Source organism: Siphateles boraxobius, unplaced genomic scaffold (genome assembly GCF_051911475.1).
Source record: "Siphateles boraxobius isolate OS27281-9 unplaced genomic scaffold, OSU_SipBor_1 9, whole genome shotgun sequence".
NCBI lineage: Eukaryota > Metazoa > Chordata > Actinopteri > Cypriniformes > Leuciscidae > Siphateles > Siphateles boraxobius.
Window position 1 is genome coordinate 30,465,462 of NW_027509219.1, and position 20,203 is coordinate 30,485,664.

Consider the following 20,203-nt stretch of genomic DNA (forward strand, 5'->3'; position numbering starts at 1 on the left):
ACAACGGGGCGCTGATGTTCATAAGTCGTTCCATCAAATCACAATAGAAGCAGAGCGCGAAGCGTGTGTTTGTAAAGTAAAGGATGGCAGGACCGGCCTCAGTCGCTGGTGATGTTTTTGTTGATGCTCTGCCGTATTTCGACCAGGGTTATGATGCTCCAGGGGTCAGAGAAGCCGTAAGTATACTGAATATTTATGTTTTTTCGTTCTGTCTTTTTAAAATGATGATCAATAATAAGTATTTGACCTGCTGTCACAAGGCAGAAAACGTTAGCTAAAGGCTGCGTCTAACTAACGTTACTTCTGGTGGAGACAGTTTGGCTGTTTAAACTTATATTTGTTTGGGTTACGTATGCTATATAATTACATTTATCTTTATTATGGGGGATATTAATCGGTTTTGATCCATTTCAGGCAGCTGCTTTGGTGGAAGAAGAGACAAGACGATACAGACCAACCAAGAACTACTTGAGTTACCTGCCCACACCAGATTTCTCTGCTTTTGAGGTAAAAGAAAAAGATCCTTTCTGCTTCTATTTTGCCATAATTTACATGTTAACGCCATAATTTGAGTGGTGTGTTGTTCTCATTAGACGGAGATCATAAGGAATGAGTTTGAAAGACTGGCTGCTCGTCAACCCATGGAGCTGCTCAGTATGAAGAGGTAAGTTAGTTTACTGAGCAAAACTTCTGTTTCAGGTCGTGAACTGTTGTCTTTTTGTCCTTCTTAAAGGGATAGTCAACCCAAAAATGTCCCAAAAAAGTATTAATCGCCCTCATGTTGTTCCAAAACCGTAAGACTTTCGTTCATCTTTGGAACACAAATAAAGATCTTTTTGATGAAATCTGAGAGATTTTTGTCCCTTCATATACAGCTACGCAGCTAAGAAATTTGACGCTTCAAAAAGTTCATAAAGCGATCTTAAAAAGAATCCATATGAATTGAGCAGTTTAGTCCAAAATTTCATGAAGATACACGATAGCATTATATGATGAAGAAATTGAATTTAGGCTTTTATTCACATATAAACAATAATCAACAGACACATCAGATCTGGTAAACGGAAGCTCAAGCATGTTCGCTTGATGTGCGAGAACCAATGAGGTTCATTCTCGTGTTATGCAGCACGTTTGATCTTTGGCTAGAGGTTAATTCTTGCGCATCTATCATGTTCGGTTGAGCTTATGTTTAGGTTTGCTGATCAATCTACATATGTGGATAAAAGGCTAAATTAAATCTGTTCATCATTTAAAGCGATCGAGTCTTTTCAGAAAATTTGGACGAAACCGCTTAGTTTTATGGTTGCTTTATGAACTTTTTGGGAGGAGAAACTGCAGTAATATTGAAAAATTGTAACAGATCTGGAAGTAATAATTTTTTACCCCAACAGTTTCATTATAATGAAACTACTGTTGTTAATAGCCAATTTCCCAGTGGAATATTACACTATCCATTATCCTGCTATTGTGATATATTGCACATGTAAATAATGGTACTAGCTTCGTTGTTGACAGAATACAATGCAGTGCAGATAGTTTCGATTTCCCATACAGTAAAGAGCTCATCGAAATGTTATTAAAAATTTTTTGGCGCTTGCTGTTAGATCTTACATGCTTGTGCTTGCTCCTAGATATGAGCTTCCTGCTCCATCGTCTGGGCAGAAGAATGATATCACAGCATGGCAGGAGAGCGTCAACAACTCCATGGCCCAGCTGGAGCACCAGGCAGTGCGCATTGAGAACCTTGAGCTCATGGCCCAGTATGGAACTAATGCATGGAAGGTGTCTAATGAGTAAGTATAGAGCATTGAGTCAGTCTATTCAAAATGTGAGTCTTTATCAGAAATCTGTGAGGGAATTTGATGAATTCTTTGTTTGACGACCTGTCAAAAAATTGTCTGCAGTCTGCACAGTTTGACATGTTGAGTTATCACAAATGACACAATTGACTCCCAAGTACAATTTTGCAATTTGCTTACAAAGTCTTTTAACAATTTTTTAATAATAAAGGGTGAAGATTTTTGGCCACTACTATACATCCGTGTTATATTGTTTAAGGGGTTAAAGGCAGTATTGAATACTATTTGCAGGCTCTATACTTTAATTTAAAAAGCTATTTAATTCTTTTCTGGTGCGATTTATTATTATAAACTGAAAGAAATTGTGAGGTTTATTTGTGCGTTTGCTGGATTTAATGTTGATCATAATTGTTTGTTTTCTCTGTGAAACAGTAACTTGGCTTTAATGATTGAAAATGCACAAAAGGAACTGCAGAAGGTTAGGTAAGTTGTAGGTCAAGACAATTTAATTTACATATTAATGTTGTGTATTCTGGTTGTGCACAAACTATTTAATTAGTTTTTAAAATTAATCTTAGGCCCTATTTCCACCTGGTATTAAGATGCGTTTTATTCGATCAGATCACAAGTAGACAACGCTAAATGCAAGTGTTAACATTTTGTGCTTGTCCACTTTTGACCACTTCCAGACGTAGTCGAAAACTGATCTTTCTCTACGAAAACGCTCATGTGGTCGAATGTCTTCGAACAGCCACAAAACGCCGCCCACTGACCAAATGCATAAACACTTTTGGAAGCGCCCTAGCCAGACGGGATTTGAACTGTCGGCTTAAGGCCCAATTTTGGTTTGAAGACGAACAACGTACCAAGCACAATATTCTCTCACCATTCCTGATTTCTAACATAACACCCACGCCAGAGTCGCCGCATTCGGATTGGTCTTACGGCTACCAGAGCATGTTTTTCCAGTCCCGTTCATATGTAAATTGCACAAGCTTATTTTGTCAATTAGATAGAAAGATCTGGAAAAGCCAATACATTTACTGGCCCATAGACCCTCCCCTTGAAGAAATCAGGACTGAAGTGATTGTAAGTGGACAACAGAGACGGATTAAAATACTAGGCGTGTCCATCTACTGGTGATCCGATCGACCAAAACGCATCTTAATACCAGGTGTAAACAGGGCCTTAATATGAAGCCGTTGTTCATTAGCGGGTTTATAGTAATTTTCCCCCCAATGTGCCTCTGTTCTCATTCCAGAAAGCAGATACAGGATCTGAACTGGCAGCGCAAAAATGACCAGCTGGCTGGAGGAGCAAAACTGCGAGAACTTGAGTCAAAGTCAGTACTTCATTTTATGTTCTTATATGAAAACCATTTGCAAAATATTTTGAGCAAATCTAAATGCATTTAGTTGACATTTCTGCTTCTATTTCTGCAGCTGGGTGTCCCTTGTTAGTAAGAACTACGAGATTGAGCGAGCCATCGTTCAGCTGGAGAATGAAGTAGCACAGATGAAACAGCAACAGGGCGATGAGAACAAAGAGAATATTCGACAGGACTTTTAAAAGATGAAAACAGTTTAACAGCATCTTGAAACTGTGCAGACTTTAAAAAACACAATGTCACACTTTGGGGATCATTTGCTTTTGCATTGATCACTTTGTTCCGTTTTCCTGATGAACAGGGGAAATAGTCTTTATGAAACACAAATGAGCAATAATGTTGTGGTGCAAACAGGCTCTGCTGGTGTGTACTTCATGATTTTGTACCAAAAGCAAAAAAGAAGTCAATTTCAACTCTGGAGATTAGTAACTCACGTTTGTTCACTATATACATAATAGTTTTGCAATGCTCATGTGGCTGTATTGTCATTTATACTATTTTTTTTGTCTTATGTATTACCTGACGGACATTTAGTTAATCTTAATTGTCATGTTCTACTCTATTTGTAATATTTTTTTTTTAAATACTAAATAAAATGCTGAAATAATGAGTTGGATTGTTAATTTTCTCAGTCAACAAATATCCTCGGGCTAAACGGCACACATCTTGATTTTGTCACTTTTCATTCCTGTCTCATATTATTTAAACAAACTGTAGAAGTAGTTGTAGGGACCTGTATTGGACAGAATGTAGTATAGTTCAAAAATTATTTCATTTGGTGAAGTTTGGCTTATCTTTTGCTTTACCTTGAACATTTAACTTTTGTTTTGAGTTTTTTTAAATTTGTTCAAAGTAACTTGTTGTAAACTTTTTATATTTTTACATTCAACAGTGGTTGTTTACTTGCAATTAGTGGTCTGTGGGTCTTGAGGTATTTGTAATGTCTTGCTTAATTGAGAGTTTTTTTCTTTGATCTTTTCCCAAAATACTGCACACTGCTTATTAGCTTGACATGAAAAAAGAATTTACTCTATAGTGATTAGAATGCAACTTGGTTGGTTACTAACTCCCCCATTATGCTTGGGACAATAATATTTTAATACTCAATGTTTCTTCAGAATCTACAAAACTTTAACTTGACTAGCTCATGAGCAAAGCTCCCAGATGGTGAATAAAGTTACATCAACATCAAATTAAACTTTCAATTCTAATGTAGCCTATTAAAGTGATATTTCACCCAAAAATGAAATTCTGTCATTTACTCACCCTTGTTTCAAACCTGTTTGTGCTACTTTCTTCTGCTGAACACAAAAGATATTTTGAAGAATGGGTAATCAGTATGGGGGAGAAATACTATGGAAGTCAGTGGGGTCCATCAACTGGTTGACCACCAACATTCTTCAAAATATCATCTTTTGTGTTAAGCAGAAGACAGAAATTCATACAGGTTTGGAACAACATGTGGGTGAGTTTTTTGGGTGAACTGTCCTTTTAAGTAGTATTGATCCTATCGTATGTGTTTGGCTGTGACTTGTGATTTATTATTTAACATTAAAATAAATGCATATAATGAAAAAAAAATAGTTAGCAGATAGTTTTTAATTTTCCGTACACATTTTTTTTTTAAATCTGCAAAGTACGTGATCACGTGATCTCAAGATATGTGCCTATGATCTCCTCCCATGAGGCGACCCGCACCATGTAAAATAGAAGAGCATTTATTCGGTTACAGATGAAACTTCTCATCTGAATGATCGAGTAAATAAATATACATTTCGGAAAAGTTCTGTGAATTATTTATGTGTAACAATTTTTAACGACTGAGTAGAGCTTTACAAAATAGTGAAAGACGCAATTAATCGCTTACAAACAGCTCACTTTCGAAAGAGAGCAGAAAAAGAGAAATTAAAATATTAAAATATTTTAAGTACACTACCCATGACACCCCCTCCCCCCATAACACACACACACACACACACACACACACACACACACACACACACACACACACACACACACACACACACACACACACACACACACACACACACACACACACACACACACACAATTTATGTAATTGAGGAATCAATATCGATGATATTGTTTTTATTGATTTTATATGAATAAAGCAACTGCACAGCATACGTTTTACATAACGTGAACTAAAAAGTGACAATTAATACAAAATAAAAATACAGGTACAGAATATGGATTTATAACGACATTTATAAAAAACATTTGTTTTCTATTTAAAAAAGTAAAAAATATGTTATTGTAATTACAATGTAAATTTATGTATATAAAATGAATTGACCGCAAGTACAACTTTATAATATGTTTTCATTAATGGATACTTTAAAAAAAATCTTTATTAAATCTTAACGATACAAATGGTAAGAACATACAAATAGAGTCTTTAATACAGAAAACAAAATATTAAACAAGAACAGAGCCAGGGGGAGTTTCAAATAAATATATTAATTATTCTCTGTGACGAACATGAGAGCGACGGAATGACGTCAAACACATCGGATTTTCTGAGCGCGTTGAACGTCAGGCGGTTCAAAGAGGAGCAAAGATGGCGGACAACAAAGGCCAAGATTGTACGGAGAGCTCCGAAAATATGGAGGTAGAGGCTTCGGGAACAGAAGATAACGGAGATGGCGGAGCAAAAGACCCCAACGATGAAATTTTAATCGAAGCAGTACCGAAAGAAGGAACAGACGAGCTCAAGTCTCAAGAGACCGTTCCCGAAGCGCTGACGACATCCAGCGGCGGTGGAGCTAACGTTACAGACGGGACACCAAATGCGGAGAGCACTGAACCGCCACCGCCACCTCCGCCTCCGCCGTCGTCCTCCTCCGCGGACAGCACCGCTGCCGGTCCATCACCCGCTCTCGTTAACGAGATGTCGCCTCCTCCTCCAGCAGCAGCAGCAGCATCCTCCTCTTCAACCCCTGCCGCCCCGATAAACCTACTGGATACGTGTGCTGTGTGTAAACAGAGTCTCCAGAACCGTGACTGTGAACCCAAACTCCTACCCTGCCTGCACTCCTTCTGCCTCAAGTGTATCCCGCAGCCGGAACGGAAGATCACCGTCCCGGTGCAAGGGCCCCATGGACAGGACACTCGTATTGGTAAGTTAGGAAAAGGGAAGTGAGATTTTTCAGTTCTGTCCCGAACAATCCAGAAACAATCCATTGCTTAACTGTTTACACATGATGGCATGTGCGATCATCAGCTGGTGTTTGGTGTTTAAATCATGCAGTTATGGTTATACCGACTGATTGTAGTATTTTCATACACGAGTAACTGTCAGAACTTATTAACTCTCAACAAGTCATGTGAAATTAGCTAGTTAAATATCAGCTGCGTTTTCTCTGTGTGCATATAGATGCACAAACCCAGGGGGGGTTCATTTTTTTGGATTGCCAGATACCCCCAAATATGTGCAAGGGACTCCTTCCCTAAATTTTAAAAGGCATTTATATACTTTTATGTGCAAAAATTAATATGATACATATGTGTAAAATTATTTAGAAAATATTTATTTTCTATTACATTAAATTAGTTAGTTTTTTTCTGCTCTCTATGGCACTATACTGTTAGATGTTTGTTTGTTCTCTCTGTATGTGTGTGTGTGTGTGTGTGTGTGTATATATATATATATATATATATATATATATATATATATATATATATACACAAGTATATCCAACTCTATTCACGTACATACAGTATACTCATGTAAAGCAATATACTATATTTAATCTTTGTGATTGTTTATATCATCGAAAAGTATTATTGTCTAGCTCAAATTTGCTAAATGCAACTGTAAGGTGTGAAGATATTACTAACATTAACATCATAATTTTCTGTAAAGCTGCTTTAAAAAAAAATTATTGTGAAAAGCGCTATACTGATAAAATTGACTTGACTTTACCCTTTATGACCCATTTTAAAAACCACTGCATTAAGCAGTCTTTACAAGCTAATGATGGATTTTCTAATGAACTAACCTATTAAAACAGTCAGCCTCGCATACTCAAGTTCTATTGAATGTATAGATGTTGCAGCCTCATGCACACCTCATGTCAGTCAGTGATGGGCTCTTTTTTTATACTCTGTGGACAAACTCAATTATTTGCTGATCCAGTTTATCAGACTATAGTCCTGATATTTTGACACATTATTGTCTATGTATCGATGATCAGATTCAGTCCTGTCACTATATTTGTGCCGTAGGAGCCACCAGTGAACTAATGTGGTGGTCAAACACAAGGTAACTAGGATTAACCATCCAGAGTTATTGATAATGCAGGGGTCATGGCTTGTGACCCCAGATCATGTACACATTGATGCTCTATGGTTTTCTTTGACAATGGACACTATGCCATCCCCAAATGCTGCATTTTCCGCTGATAAACCAGTCTAGAAGCTTTTTAATTATGCATGCTTAGTTTTAGCATTGTTTTTTGGAGCATTATCACTGTCTCTTAAATGTCATTATTGGTGCAGTGGAGATATGAGGATATTTTGGTCAATGCACTTGCTTTGTGCATTGAGTGCAGTGTATTATGATGCATTTTATTTGTAATGCGCCTTTCTCCAACCCAAAGCGCTACACACAGTATGGTAAACAAATATAAAATAATTAAACAATAATTAAAACAGGAAAATCAAACAACGATATACAAGATAATACCAGACATAATGCACTTCAAAGACAACAAGCATTTTTAAAAAGATGGGTTTTTAAAGACCTCTTAAAGCAGTCCAAAGTTGGGGAATTTTTAATCGCAAAAGGAAGTTTATTCCACAACCGTGGGGGGTTAACCGTAAAGTAAAATGGAATGAAATTATCATTTCATTGTGCTTGCGTCTCTGGTAATAAGTTAGCACCATGCATTGTAGTTAATAATATATTAACTAGATTCAGCATTAGCTGCAGCCTGTAAAACTATTTAAATTTTTTTGTGTGGTTCTGGTTATTCACCCATATAAGAGATCACTGATGCATATTTACAAGTCCAACGCTGTAATTTCTTTTTAAATCTCTTCACTTTTCTAAGACTCTTCACTGTTATTGCAGAATGCCATCAAATCAATATTCTCATATTAGATCAGCGCACATATACAGCAGAATATTTTGCCAGGCTATCAGATTAAAAAGTTCATTCCACTGACCACAAGTATAAAAATTGAAGCCAGGTTTCAGTGTAGTGATATAAATATGTACAAAATTAATTTTTTCATTGTTAGGTTTGTTGAATATGGTACACTTAGTTTCACATTCCTTTTTTTATGCATTACAGGCATGACTCGTCTCCTATGTTTTTCATAGTGAGAAGAAGTTGAACCGAGAACGATTAGACATGGTAAACTGAACTATTATCTAACTTAAGATTCCCAATTCAGAAGTCTTTACTTTCTCGAATGTATCCAAAAATCTAAATCCTACAATGTCAGAATTTGGAATTGATATGAAATTAATTGTTTTTTATTTATTAACCAAACCAAGCAAAATTTGTATTAATTAAGCAAAAATAAGACGAGTAAATAATCTCAGTGTTCTTGCTCAGTCATTCACCCATGTTCAAGTTATTGTATGGAAAATTACCAAAATAAATTCTGTAATTAATTTTGTGCATTTTTCTGTAAAAAGTGTTAGTAATTATATAATTATTCTGCAACAATCATGTTGTTTGCAACCCTTTTTCCTTTTTCCATATTTTTTTATACATTTAATTTAGTCTTTTATTTAAAGAAATCACACAAGTCATATTTTCAAGCTGTGCATTTCCCAAATGTTTATAGGGAGGCCAAATTCGCAATCCTCCTCATATAAGAAAAGTAAAATAGATCGACTATTCACCTAAAGTTGCTGATCAGCATTTTCTGAAGATTAAGCACCTAATTTCACTGACATTTGCTGTTATTTAAGAATTTTAAACTGTTATTTGGTGGTTTACTCCTCCTCTTTTTGCGATCTGTAATTGAAGGGTTTGTTCACTTGCCAGGTTTGTTTTGGGCTTGTCGTAGACATTACATTTAATTTCAGGGGGAGGTAACTCGGCCTCTACCAGCGTGACTCATCACAGTAACCTGACTGAGAAAACTATCTGTGACACACTGTGCTGCTAGTTGAATCTCAACAAGCACTTTGTTGTACTCAAGCCTGCTGTCTAACTAGAGTTGTTAAACTGTTATTCTCAGCTTGACTGTAGCCGTCTGGTCTATTTTGCTTTGTTTTCAGACACTTCTTGGCATCAGCAACCAGTTTTTGTAGACATAGTCTACACCATTTTCATTAACTTGAATAGCTCTTAGCTAGCTAATATTTCGATAATGTGAACTAGTTTATGAGATTTTTGTGAATTTTGCCAGACTGAATCTTAAAATGTCAGTTGTGTTGTAAATAACAATCTTGGGTTTTATAAGACTTCAAACCTTAATTGCATCATAATTATTAAAGAAAGTGGTTTATAACCCTCTGTATGAATAATAAAGGAATTTTAATTGCATTACAGGGCTCTGCATGTGACGTGTTGTGGAATAGATGTGCCTCAGGCAATGCATCACTGGCTCCAGTTAATATCAGTACAGAGTAACTCAGCAGTGAGTTGCACTGTGTTTCAGTGCAGTGTTTCTCCAGCTGCTCTCAGTAGCCAATCATTAGCTGGGGTTTGCAGCTGGGTGCTTAAGGGAAACCGGCTGAAAGCTGTATGAGCCAGTGCAAACTGGCTCAAACCGGTTTGGACTAGTTCTAGCTGTAGCTTTGTGGGGGATTGATGGGCTGTCAGGGAAAATAGGTGGGGGGTGTTGCATGTGATGTGTGGGGGAGGGGCATGTCCAATCTCTCAATATGTTTTCAAATTAAATTAAGATGAAATTAAATTAGTTTTATGAATAGATCATTATTTGTGGTGAAATGCTGCTGCATGATGCATACCAAGAGCAGAATCTTTATTGCAGAAGATGGCAATAATAGTTAATAAAACCTTATGAATTATTAATGAATCAAAATCCTTTTTTGGATTTTAAATGCATAAGAAGCCGACATTACTTTGTTTCTTATGCATGCACCCTCAGTAAGGAATTCAACATTCCCTATAGGAAGGTTTTTTCCATCCTTTCCCATAATGCAATTTAAATGAAGAAGACATTTTCCAGTTTTATGATATCTAGTTCTAAGACTGCACTTAGTTTTTCTGGCTGCATAATTCATCTCTGCGTGTGTGTGTGTGTGTGTGTATGTATACATTCCATGAATGTGTATCTGATTATAGGCTGCATGATTTATTATAGGTAAAAACAACGATGTGGCCGAGAGAAATCAACCATTCACATTTTTAAATTTGGTCAGTACAGTCAAGCTGCCAATTACCATTGCTGATCTTTAAAAAAAAATTGTTTATTAAAATTATTTTATTATGAATTTTTCCTGTGAGTTCTGTAAATACCAGTTCTTCTCAGTTGTAATTAGGGATGTGTCCTTGTAGTCAACTAATATACTAGTCTAAGTAGTTCCATTTCTATATATAGTTTATAAAAAAAATCTACATGGGGAATAGAATCCTGGTCTGCTCGCACAGCAAACAAAAACTGTAATGCTGGCACAGTTTTCATTTATATTATGAACCAAGTAGTTAATCAGTGTTTTTGTCTTTTCTTATTTATTTATTGTCATGTCAGTTATTGTCCAGGGCTTCAAGTGAGTACTAATCATAAATAGATGCATGAATCTCCTGTATCACTCCTCTGTTTTTTTCCAGGATTTGCTAACTTTTTTTATTTTATTTTTATGTTTTTGTGCAGTGAATGTCATGCGTTGCATGGTGTGCCATCAGGAGTACAAACAGATTGACATGGTGGACAATTACTTTGTCAAGGACACTTCAGAGGCCACAAGCACATCAGTGGAAAACTCAACACAGGTCAGTATCAGCTCTGTGATTTTGACTTCACTTGAGTATAACAATCCTTCCATCAGTCCTAATAATTTTGCATTGAATAATTTATTTAAAATGCCTAATGAATCCTGCTATCCCATAAAAGCATTTTAGAAAGTTACTGAATCGCATTGCTCTTCGATTTGTCAAATGATATTGAGCAAAAATTTATTTAGAATCAAATTCATTGGTATTCACACCCCTAGATAAAACCTTGCTTTATTAGCTTGCATGCTATCATTTATCAACTTTTGATTGTTAGCCAATACTTCAGTCCTCTAGACATTAATTTAAAAGGTGTTGTTCTTTATTTGCTCTGTAACAGGTTTGTACCAGCTGTGAAGATAATGCCAGCGCCATTGGATTCTGTATGGAATGTGGGGAGTGGCTCTGTAAAACCTGCATTGAAGCACATCAAAGGGTCAAATTCACGAAGGACCATAAAATACGCAAAAAAGAGGAAGTATCTTCTGGTACGTGCTGTAGACTCATTTATTTCCATTTTCAATTGCTTATATTTGCAAGGCAGTTGCGATATGATTGTTTTCATTATGTTGAAAGATGCTATGGTCTTGTGGTCTTGTTGTAGTTTGGATGTTTCAGCAACGGTGTGGAGCATCTGTTTTGCACGTTTATCAGGCTGAGTCGTAGTACAGTTGCTATGGCAACAGGCAGAGTTTTGAGTGAGTCGCTTGCTCTGCCTGTACTGTTTTCATTAGAGCTAACCCATTTAGTTTCCCTCTTTTCGATTGAGTTTGGCAAGGCGCATGTGAGAACATATGGCAGTCATAGACTGAGAGAATAGAGGGTCGGGGAGGAAATAAGCAGTAAAAGATTAATTTGACTATGGTGGTTCTGTTTTGTAGAATCGGTTGGAACGTCAGGCCAGAGACCCGTCTTCTGTCCAGTGCACAAACAAGAGGCCCTCAAGCTCTTCTGCGAGACATGTGACACTTTAACCTGCAGAGACTGCCAGCTGCTTGAACACAAAGAACACAGGTCAGCCAGACCACACTGTTTACAGTAACCATGCACCATCTTCATCTGAACTGTATTAAATCAGCTGGCAATATATGAAAGAGTTTTTAAACAAGACAATCAAATGAAGAGAGAATTAGTACCTACACCAATAACATGGCATTAAAGGAATAGATCAGAATAGATCAGATGTTTTTTTGCAGGTACCAGTTTCTAGAAGAAGCCTTTCAAAACCAGAAAGGCATCATTGAGACATTCATGACTAAGTTGCTTGAGAAGAGGAACTTTGTGGAGTTTTCTGCATCTCAGGTGCAAAACAGGTAGGACTTCTGTTGCATCGGTTTTATAGTTGATGACGTTCAAATTTGATTGGCAAGTCTTACTGATCTTGTTGTTTCATTAAAGAAAAGTAGCTGGACTTTTTTGAATCTTTGTCAGAATTGTATTGTATTATTGTTTAATGAACTACTGCGACTTTTTAATGTCTTTTATTCCCTTTTTCCCTTTTAGAATCAAAGAAGTTGCCGAGACTCATAAGAAGGTGGAACATGAGATAAAGATAGCAGTCTTTACTCTCATCAATGAAATCAACAAGAAGGGCAAATCTCTACTGCAGCAGCTGGAGGTAAGCGTACAGGCATCAATAAAGGAAAAACTATTTGATTTCCTAAGGAAACAAGTCTGAAATTCCAATTAAAAGATGTTGGTAAGGACAGCAGAGGTGATCTTAACAAATAACTGAGTGGCCAATTCTATGACTTATATCTGCAGACATAATCCATCAAGCATCATTGACAGAAGGAATACTGTGCATTTATGTTATAAGCAGTGTAAACTGGTGCCATCTCATCATAATGTACTTGTGAACTGGATCAAATGACAAAGACAGACCTGTCCATCAAACTTTACAATAAAACTCCAGGGTTATGGCTTTAAAAGAAAAAAAAGCCCTTGATTTCAACATGCAGCAGCACAGACAATTCAATTTAGATGAAAGCATCTGCTAAATTATTTAAAGGGGTCATATGACGGTTCTAAAAAAAATTATTTCGTGTATTTGGTTTAATGCAATGTGTTTACGCGGTTTCAGGTTTAAAAAAGTACATATTTTACCCATACTGTACATTATTGTTGCCCCTCTATGCCCGCCTTTCTGAAACGTGTAGATTTACACAAAGCTCATCTTTCTGAAAAGCGCGGTGTGCTCTGATTGGCCTAAATACATTAATGGTGTGGTGGAAATGTCCCGCTCCTTACCATATTTGGAACATTAGCTCCCAAAGCAATAATGACAGGTGATAATGTCGTTACTACCTTATCAATTCGAGCCCGAATCTGATCTGGAAAATGCAGATGACCAAGCTGATCAATCAACTTTGCCAGCGCGACTGGACCAGAACTTATCAGATTGGTATGGTTTTATTTCATTGAGGATATAATTACTGATTATAATGACTTATACTGTATTTTTACGCATCACGCCACGCTACCAGGGTGAGAGCACTATGTAAACATAAAACCATGTTTGCATTTGTGATTGTAGAAACTAGAAGCGCTGCTCAAAACTCTAGTTTGAATAGTCAGTAGTAAATTCGTAAAAAATGAAAAAAAAACATACAGGCTGTGAGTCAAAAGCGCCAGAATGTACTTGCAAAGAAGGAATTGCTCCACTTTTTAGAATCAGCCTTTGAGCATAGCCTTGTACTCTCCCAGGTTCTGGAAACAGTCCTCCAAAAAATGCGTAGCACACAGGTGAATATTTTGGTTGTACTGTTCTGGAACAGTGTTGTAAATAAATCTTAACCACTGTTTTCTAATTGTGTCCTCTTTTGGAAGGCCAAACAAATTAAAAACAAAGCGTCTCTACAACATGGCGGTGCTGGCTGCAACAATAATACATCGTGAATAAAAGATACGCCGCCTTTCTTTGCGTATACATTTGGGCAGTGTTATGAAACTCTGCCCCCAAATACTTTTTTGATAGATTTGTGGGGGCTTGTTTGAAAAAAGCGTTTTAGGAAGGTGTGGCTGAGCCTTAACTTTTAAAAAGAAGATCTCTTTGGGTTTGAGATTTTGAGCTTTGTATCTCTGCAGATATTATACATGCACAAACAGCTACATAACACTAAAGAAAAAGTAAAACAAAAAATCGCATCATATGACCCCTTTAATGTATATGCGAAGATGTGAAGCTCGTAGATCCAAAGCTCAGTTAAGACAACTGCTCAGCTAGAATATGAGTGTCATGTTTGTTCTGAGAGTAAAAAGTATATGTGGGTATATTAAGGGCCTGAATTTAGTTTAGGAAAATGGGGGGGAAATTCTTTCCCTTTTAGGTGATTCCTATGGGGAGAGGGGCATTTTTTAGACACTTTAAAAAACAAATTTACATTTATCTCACCTAAATGTTTGCTTACTTATTGTTGTTGTGTTTTTGTTGGACGAGGCCACGCCTCTTGTGGAGTGCGCTCTGACACCTAAAGAACACTGCAGGTCTTTGGAAGAGTAGGCCAGCGCTATGGCATCGACTATCCACCTGGATAGGCTCTGTTATGATGCGGTTAGTCCCTTAGAACGTCCGCTGAACAAAACAAAGAGCTGCTCAGTCTGTCTGAAAAGAGACGAGCGGGACACATAAGCTCTTAATGCCCTGACAGGGCAAAAGAAGCTTGCGTCCTTCTCCTCGTTGTAAACCGGAGGGGCAGACAGGGAAATAACCTGAGCCCTGAACGGTGTGTTGAGGGATTTAGGCACGTATCCGTGTCTTGGTTTGAGTATGACCTTCGAGTCATTTTGCCCAAATACCCTACACATTGCGCTCACTGAGAGCGCTTGTAAATCCCATATGCGCTTCACTGAAGCGAGAGCCATAAGAAACACCGTTTTGAAAGACAGATGCTTCATGTCTGACAAATGGATCGGCTCGAACGGGGCACCTTTCATGGCTTCCAAAACCGTAGAAAGGTCCCACATGGGGAATGAAGGGGATCTGGGAGGATTCAGCCTCTTAGCCCCCCTAATGAAGCGAATGACCAGATCGTTCTTCCCCACTGAGTGGCCAGACGCTGGTGTAGTAAACGCAGCTATGGCCGCCACATAAACCTCGAGCGTAGATGGGGTTCTGCCCTTATCCAGTAGCTCTTGAAAGAAGAAGAGAACTTCAACAGCCTAGGGGTGAAAAACCTTGAGCTTTACACCAGCCAGAAAACACAGACCATTTTGAGGAATAGAGTCGTCTAGTAGACGGGGCTCTAGCCTGCGTGATCGTGCTTAAACACTCCCTCCGGGAGGTTAGCGGGTACCCGTTGATGGCCCATGCATGCAGGGACCACAACTCCGGGCGAGGATGCCAAATCGAGCCTTTGGTCTGAGAGAAGAGGTCTTTCCTCACCGATATTGGCCATGGGGCAGTGCTGGTCAGCTGCATCAGAACTGGGAACCAAGCCTGGTTTTTCCAGAGCGGAGCCACAAGCGGCACTGAGCATCAGTTTTTCCCAGATTCATTCCAATACCGGCGGCAGGAGCGAGACAGGGAAAAAGCATAGAGTGGGCAGCGGGGCCAGACGTGGGCCAGTGCATCCCTGCTCTTGGAGAAAGATTTCGGACAGTGAGCGTTTTCTTGGGAAGCAAACAGGTCTACCCGCACTCTGCCGAATGTCTCCCACAGCAGTAGGACCGTCTGCGGGTGCAGAGACCATTCTCCTGCTGGAACATTGTTTCTGGACAGTCTGTCTGGTCCCAAATTCAGGTGACCAGGCACATGTGCTGCTTTCAATAAGAGCAGATTGTGCTGAGCACAGACCACGAGGCGTTCCGTCAGCCTGCAAAGGTTTCTGGACCTGACGCCACCCTGGCGATTCATATAGGCCACCACTGACATGTTTTTCAAACTGACCTGGACGTTGTGACCCTTTATCTGGGGACAAAAGCGCCTCAGCACGTTGTCGACTGCCATCATTTCCAGACAGTTTAAGTGTAGAAGCTTCTCCCGTTCTGACCACTGGCCAAAGAACGGTCTGCCCTCGAGCAGCACTCCCCATCCCGAGGTGGAGTCGTCCGTGGACACCACCTTCTCACTCGAGGAAGTCCCCAGGTTTACACCTGACTGATATCAGTCGATCGCTCTCCAAGGTTTCAGAGCTGAGACACATTTCTGATCGACCTTGAGGCGAAACAGACCGGAGGCCTACGCTTGAGGTGGTATTCGCGCCTTTAGCAACAACTGCAGCGGGCGCATGCGAAGCAGATCCAACTGGAGTACTGAAGATGCTGAGGCCATGAGTCCCAGCATTTTCTGAAACCTTCGGAGCGGGACTATAGTGTCGCAGCGGAAGGATTTTGTGATGCGCTGAATGTTCAGTCTGCGCTCTGGTTGACAGTCGCGCTGTCATAGACCCAATTGACTGTGAGACCTACATTCTCGAGGTGCTCGAGTAATATGGTCCTGTGTTCTATGAGCTCTGAGTGTGATAGAGCTAGAATTAGCCAATTGTCCAAGTAGTTCAATACTCGCATAACCCGAAGTTTCAGGGGTGCGAGTGCCGCGTCCATGCAGATCATAAATGTACGGGGGGCCAGGGACAGGCCGAACGGCAGGACTGTGTATTGATATGCCTGGCCCTCGAAGGCAAATCTCAATAATCGCCTGTGACGTGACTCTATTTGTATTTGGAAATTAGCGTCCTTCATTTTGATACCCCGGGAAGCTTTGCACATGCATGAATAGCTAAAGGTAGAATGAGATCTGGCCACAACATAGTGGCGACCGGAGAGCTCCAGTGTGCTGTAACATAAACGCTGTGTTTGCAGCGTCTGAGGCGGGGGGCGCGCCTGGCCGCGCTCGATTTCTCTATGGCAGTTTGCGGAGAGAGAGCGAGCGGGACAAAACCCCGTGGGATTCAACATGTCTGTGAGAGAATGTGGGCGCAGGGAAGAGGGACATTTACTGCACTGAAAACACCGTTGGCCTGAGCTGACTGAATGTGTGTGTTGGTTTCGTTTTCACAGAAACCGTGAGACATGCATTATGTAGTGTTTGTGGGCACTGAGATGTGGGAACATTCACTACATGTAATGCACAATCAACATGAATCGCTGGCCGCGCCCAATTTCCCTATGGCAGTTTGCGGAGATTGAGCGAGCGGGACAAACCCCACGGGGTTCAACATTTCTGAGAGAATGTGGGCACGGGACAGCGGGCACATTTACTGCACAGAAAAACACAGTCGGCTTGAGCTGACTGAATGTGTGTAGGTTTAGTTTTTACAGAAACCGTGGGACATGCATTGTGTAGTGTTTCTGGGCACTGAGTTCTGGGCACATTCACTACATGTAATGCACAATGCCTCCCGAAACGCGAGAGTCTATCGCCGCCTGCAGTGCGCTTGATGCTTGACTTGTGCAGATGCAATGTGGTGATGTTAAGCTCATTTTGAGAGAGAGATGACGCTGCACCACTGAATCTCTCACGCTATTTGTGAAATTACGTCTTGCAGAAAGTTTTAAAATTAGTGGTTTGATCTTATAATCTGTGTGGATTCATTCACTCATACAACCTAAATGCTAAAGTGAATAAATGTTTGCAGGAATTTCTCGAATTATAGCATGTACCCACTTAAATTATATACAATACCCACATACCCCTAATATTTAACATGTAGTAAGTGATCCATGTATTGAAATGCAAAATCTGCTCACAAATGCTTGCAGCAGATGCTTTGGAGCTGCATGTTAATTCTAGATGTAAACAGTGATTTGTCTCAGTTGACCATTTGTGGTCTGATCACCTGAGACGCATGTTAATAGCTAGTGCAAACAAGGTCATTGTTATTTTCTAGCGACCACATTGGGTGAACCTCAGCACATGCCATAAACCTTGCGAATCGCTGTGGGGGAAGCTTTACTGATTGTATGAATTGGAGCAAAACTGCTAGTGTAAGAAAAAAGGTCACCGGTTTACAAGTGATTGATGCAAGCCAGAAGTACAGACCCCTCCAGGAAAAATTCAACAATGTATCGACATCTGAAGGACGAGGATCACATGTTAAAGGACAGTTTTGAAAACTGAAGACCGATGGTTTGAGAGAGGCCAAATGTGAAAGTGCAGAATGTCTGAAAGGGACAGTGCTGTTTTTTCAGAAACCTACAACTCTGTGCTTCACGGCTCAACTCAAATTAGCCACAATTGACACCTTTGACTGCGATTCACACCAGTCAGTGATGAATCAAGCCCTGCAGATGTCACAGTGTTTAATCGTGTTACATCTTCAGGGAGTCTTCAACAGTCATGAGATTCTAAAGGCTGATTTATACTTCTGCGTCTGACATACACTGTAGGCTACGCGTCAGTTTTCATTTATACTTTCAATTACACTTGCAGAGGTAGCATGTAAAACCCCTCGGGTTTTACACTCATAGAGGGACCAATCACCGGTCCACATAGAATTGACACGTTGTTACATTTTTGGAGAGAGGCACGTCAGGGTATGCGGTAGGCTACGCACGCTACGACGTAGCTACGGGGTGAGTTCGACGCAGAAGTATAAATTGGGCTTAATGGTAAAGCCACTCAAGTGTAGTTAATGTCTAACTTTGGTGAACCAATCACAAGTGGTAAGCAGAGGCAGATTGTAATTTTTACTACACATCAGATATTGCAAATGGCCCACATTTCCACTGGCTTGAGAGCCAAACAATGACACAACTGGTTACTTGACTACTTTAGGGGCTTTCGCACCGGGTATTTCTAGGAACATGCCACCAGGATGGTTTCCTGAGAACTAATGGTTCCCCAAGGAAAATTTTTCTGGTTGCATTCGCACCGCCAGTAGAAACTCTGAAGTGACGTAAGCCGCACTTGTTGTTGTGACTTTTATTTTGACTGTGCGGCAAACCTTTATTTTGACGGCGCTGAGCACACAGTGCTTGCATTCTCCGTGTTCGTTAGTTTATAATCTATCTAACAGTCCTGTCTTATACGTTATTAGATAGAACTGTTATACATAGAAAGTAGACGGTATATGAAAAGGTATTATGACATATGCCGTGTGGTTGATGTCCAGTGTTGCTAGCTGAGCAGAAATGCATACATAATCATGTTTTGCTTGGTCCCCTCAAAGTTGCATTGGATTTTCTCCTTAGGATGATAAGGTTAAGAGGCCCATCTATCACTATTTAGTTTCTGGAGTAAATATAGAGGCTATAATCTGTGCGTTTACCAGGCTTCTGCACAATTCAGAATTGAATTGAGAATGACTCCTAAATTACAATTCAATTCTTGAATTTGAATTTGAATTGATGTCAAAAACAGGATCTAGAATTGCAATTCAAAACAAATTCTAAGAAATTCATATAGATATTTTAAATGAAGTGTTAAACAATGAAGCTTTACAGTATATGTCAGATATGATTGCATTACATATTCTATAAATGATATTAGTTTGAACTACTTGTACAGATTACATTAACAGGAAATACTTTCCCCCAGCAATGAATGTTAAAAGCTCTAGTCACAGAACAAATAATTAAGTTTGATTTATTGTAATTGTAATTTTGTGGAACAAGATAGAACATGACTCCCAGAATTACTTTAGTAAATCTTTAGAAGAAAAAAAAAACAATTTTAGGTGGACATTTGTTTATATATTAGAACAAAATGTATGCAGGGTTGAGGAGTGAGTTAACTGTAATGAAATTATTGAATTACAAAATGAATGTAATTGTATTTAGTTGTATTACTGAGGTAAAATGTGTAATTTAATTAGTTACTAATCAAATTTAAAGGAAATTGATTTACATTGATAAAGTAATCCAAATAAAATAATCCAAACCACATTTTTAATGGGTAACTTATAACAGTAAGCAATTACATTTCCAAAGTAACCTTCCTAACGCTGAATGTATGTGAGATTCAACATTCTTTCTGTTGTGTGACTAGGGTGAGCACCTGTCACGCTTTGTGTTGTACCGCACAGCATTTTCATCCCTTGTCCCCCACGTCGTATATTGAGAAAATGTCCCGCATTTTTATCAATCTGTTTGTTTTTAATTATCATATTAAGAAAATATGCATGCGTTCTTTTGGC

At 39.0% G+C, this 20,203-nt stretch overlaps 2 protein-coding genes across 7 annotated transcripts in view; both read left to right on the top strand.

Annotated features, from left to right (window-relative positions):
- Window positions 1-18: 18 nt before the first annotated feature.
- Window positions 19-3,793, top strand: bcas2 (BCAS2 pre-mRNA processing factor). The gene is made up of 7 exons (XM_077223646.1): window positions 19-176; window positions 415-507; window positions 594-664; window positions 1,632-1,793; window positions 2,232-2,282; window positions 3,061-3,141; window positions 3,242-3,793. Exons 1-7 carry the CDS (start codon window positions 84-86, stop codon window positions 3,366-3,368), a joined length of 678 nt encoding a protein of 225 aa, XP_077079761.1. The 5' UTR covers window positions 19-83; the 3' UTR covers window positions 3,369-3,793.
- A 1,886-nt stretch (window positions 3,794-5,679) lies between these two features.
- Window positions 5,680-20,203, top strand: part of trim33 (tripartite motif containing 33) — a 29,339-nt gene continuing 14,815 nt past the window's right edge. For 3 of the 6 annotated variants that reach the window (XM_077223625.1, XM_077223626.1, XM_077223624.1), the window contains exons 1-6: window positions 5,705-6,326; window positions 11,008-11,126; window positions 11,467-11,614; window positions 12,008-12,140; window positions 12,323-12,439; window positions 12,630-12,744. In XM_077223625.1, coding sequence (XP_077079740.1) covers window positions 5,768-6,326; window positions 11,008-11,126; window positions 11,467-11,614; window positions 12,008-12,140; window positions 12,323-12,439; window positions 12,630-12,744 — 1,191 coding nt within the window. In that variant the 5' untranslated portion in view covers window positions 5,705-5,767. Of the gene's footprint in view, window positions 6,327-11,007; window positions 11,127-11,466; window positions 11,615-12,007; window positions 12,141-12,322; window positions 12,440-12,629; window positions 12,745-20,203 lie in introns of all 6 variants that reach the window. The other 3 variants (XM_077223622.1, XM_077223620.1, XM_077223621.1) reach the window with 2 other exon arrangements.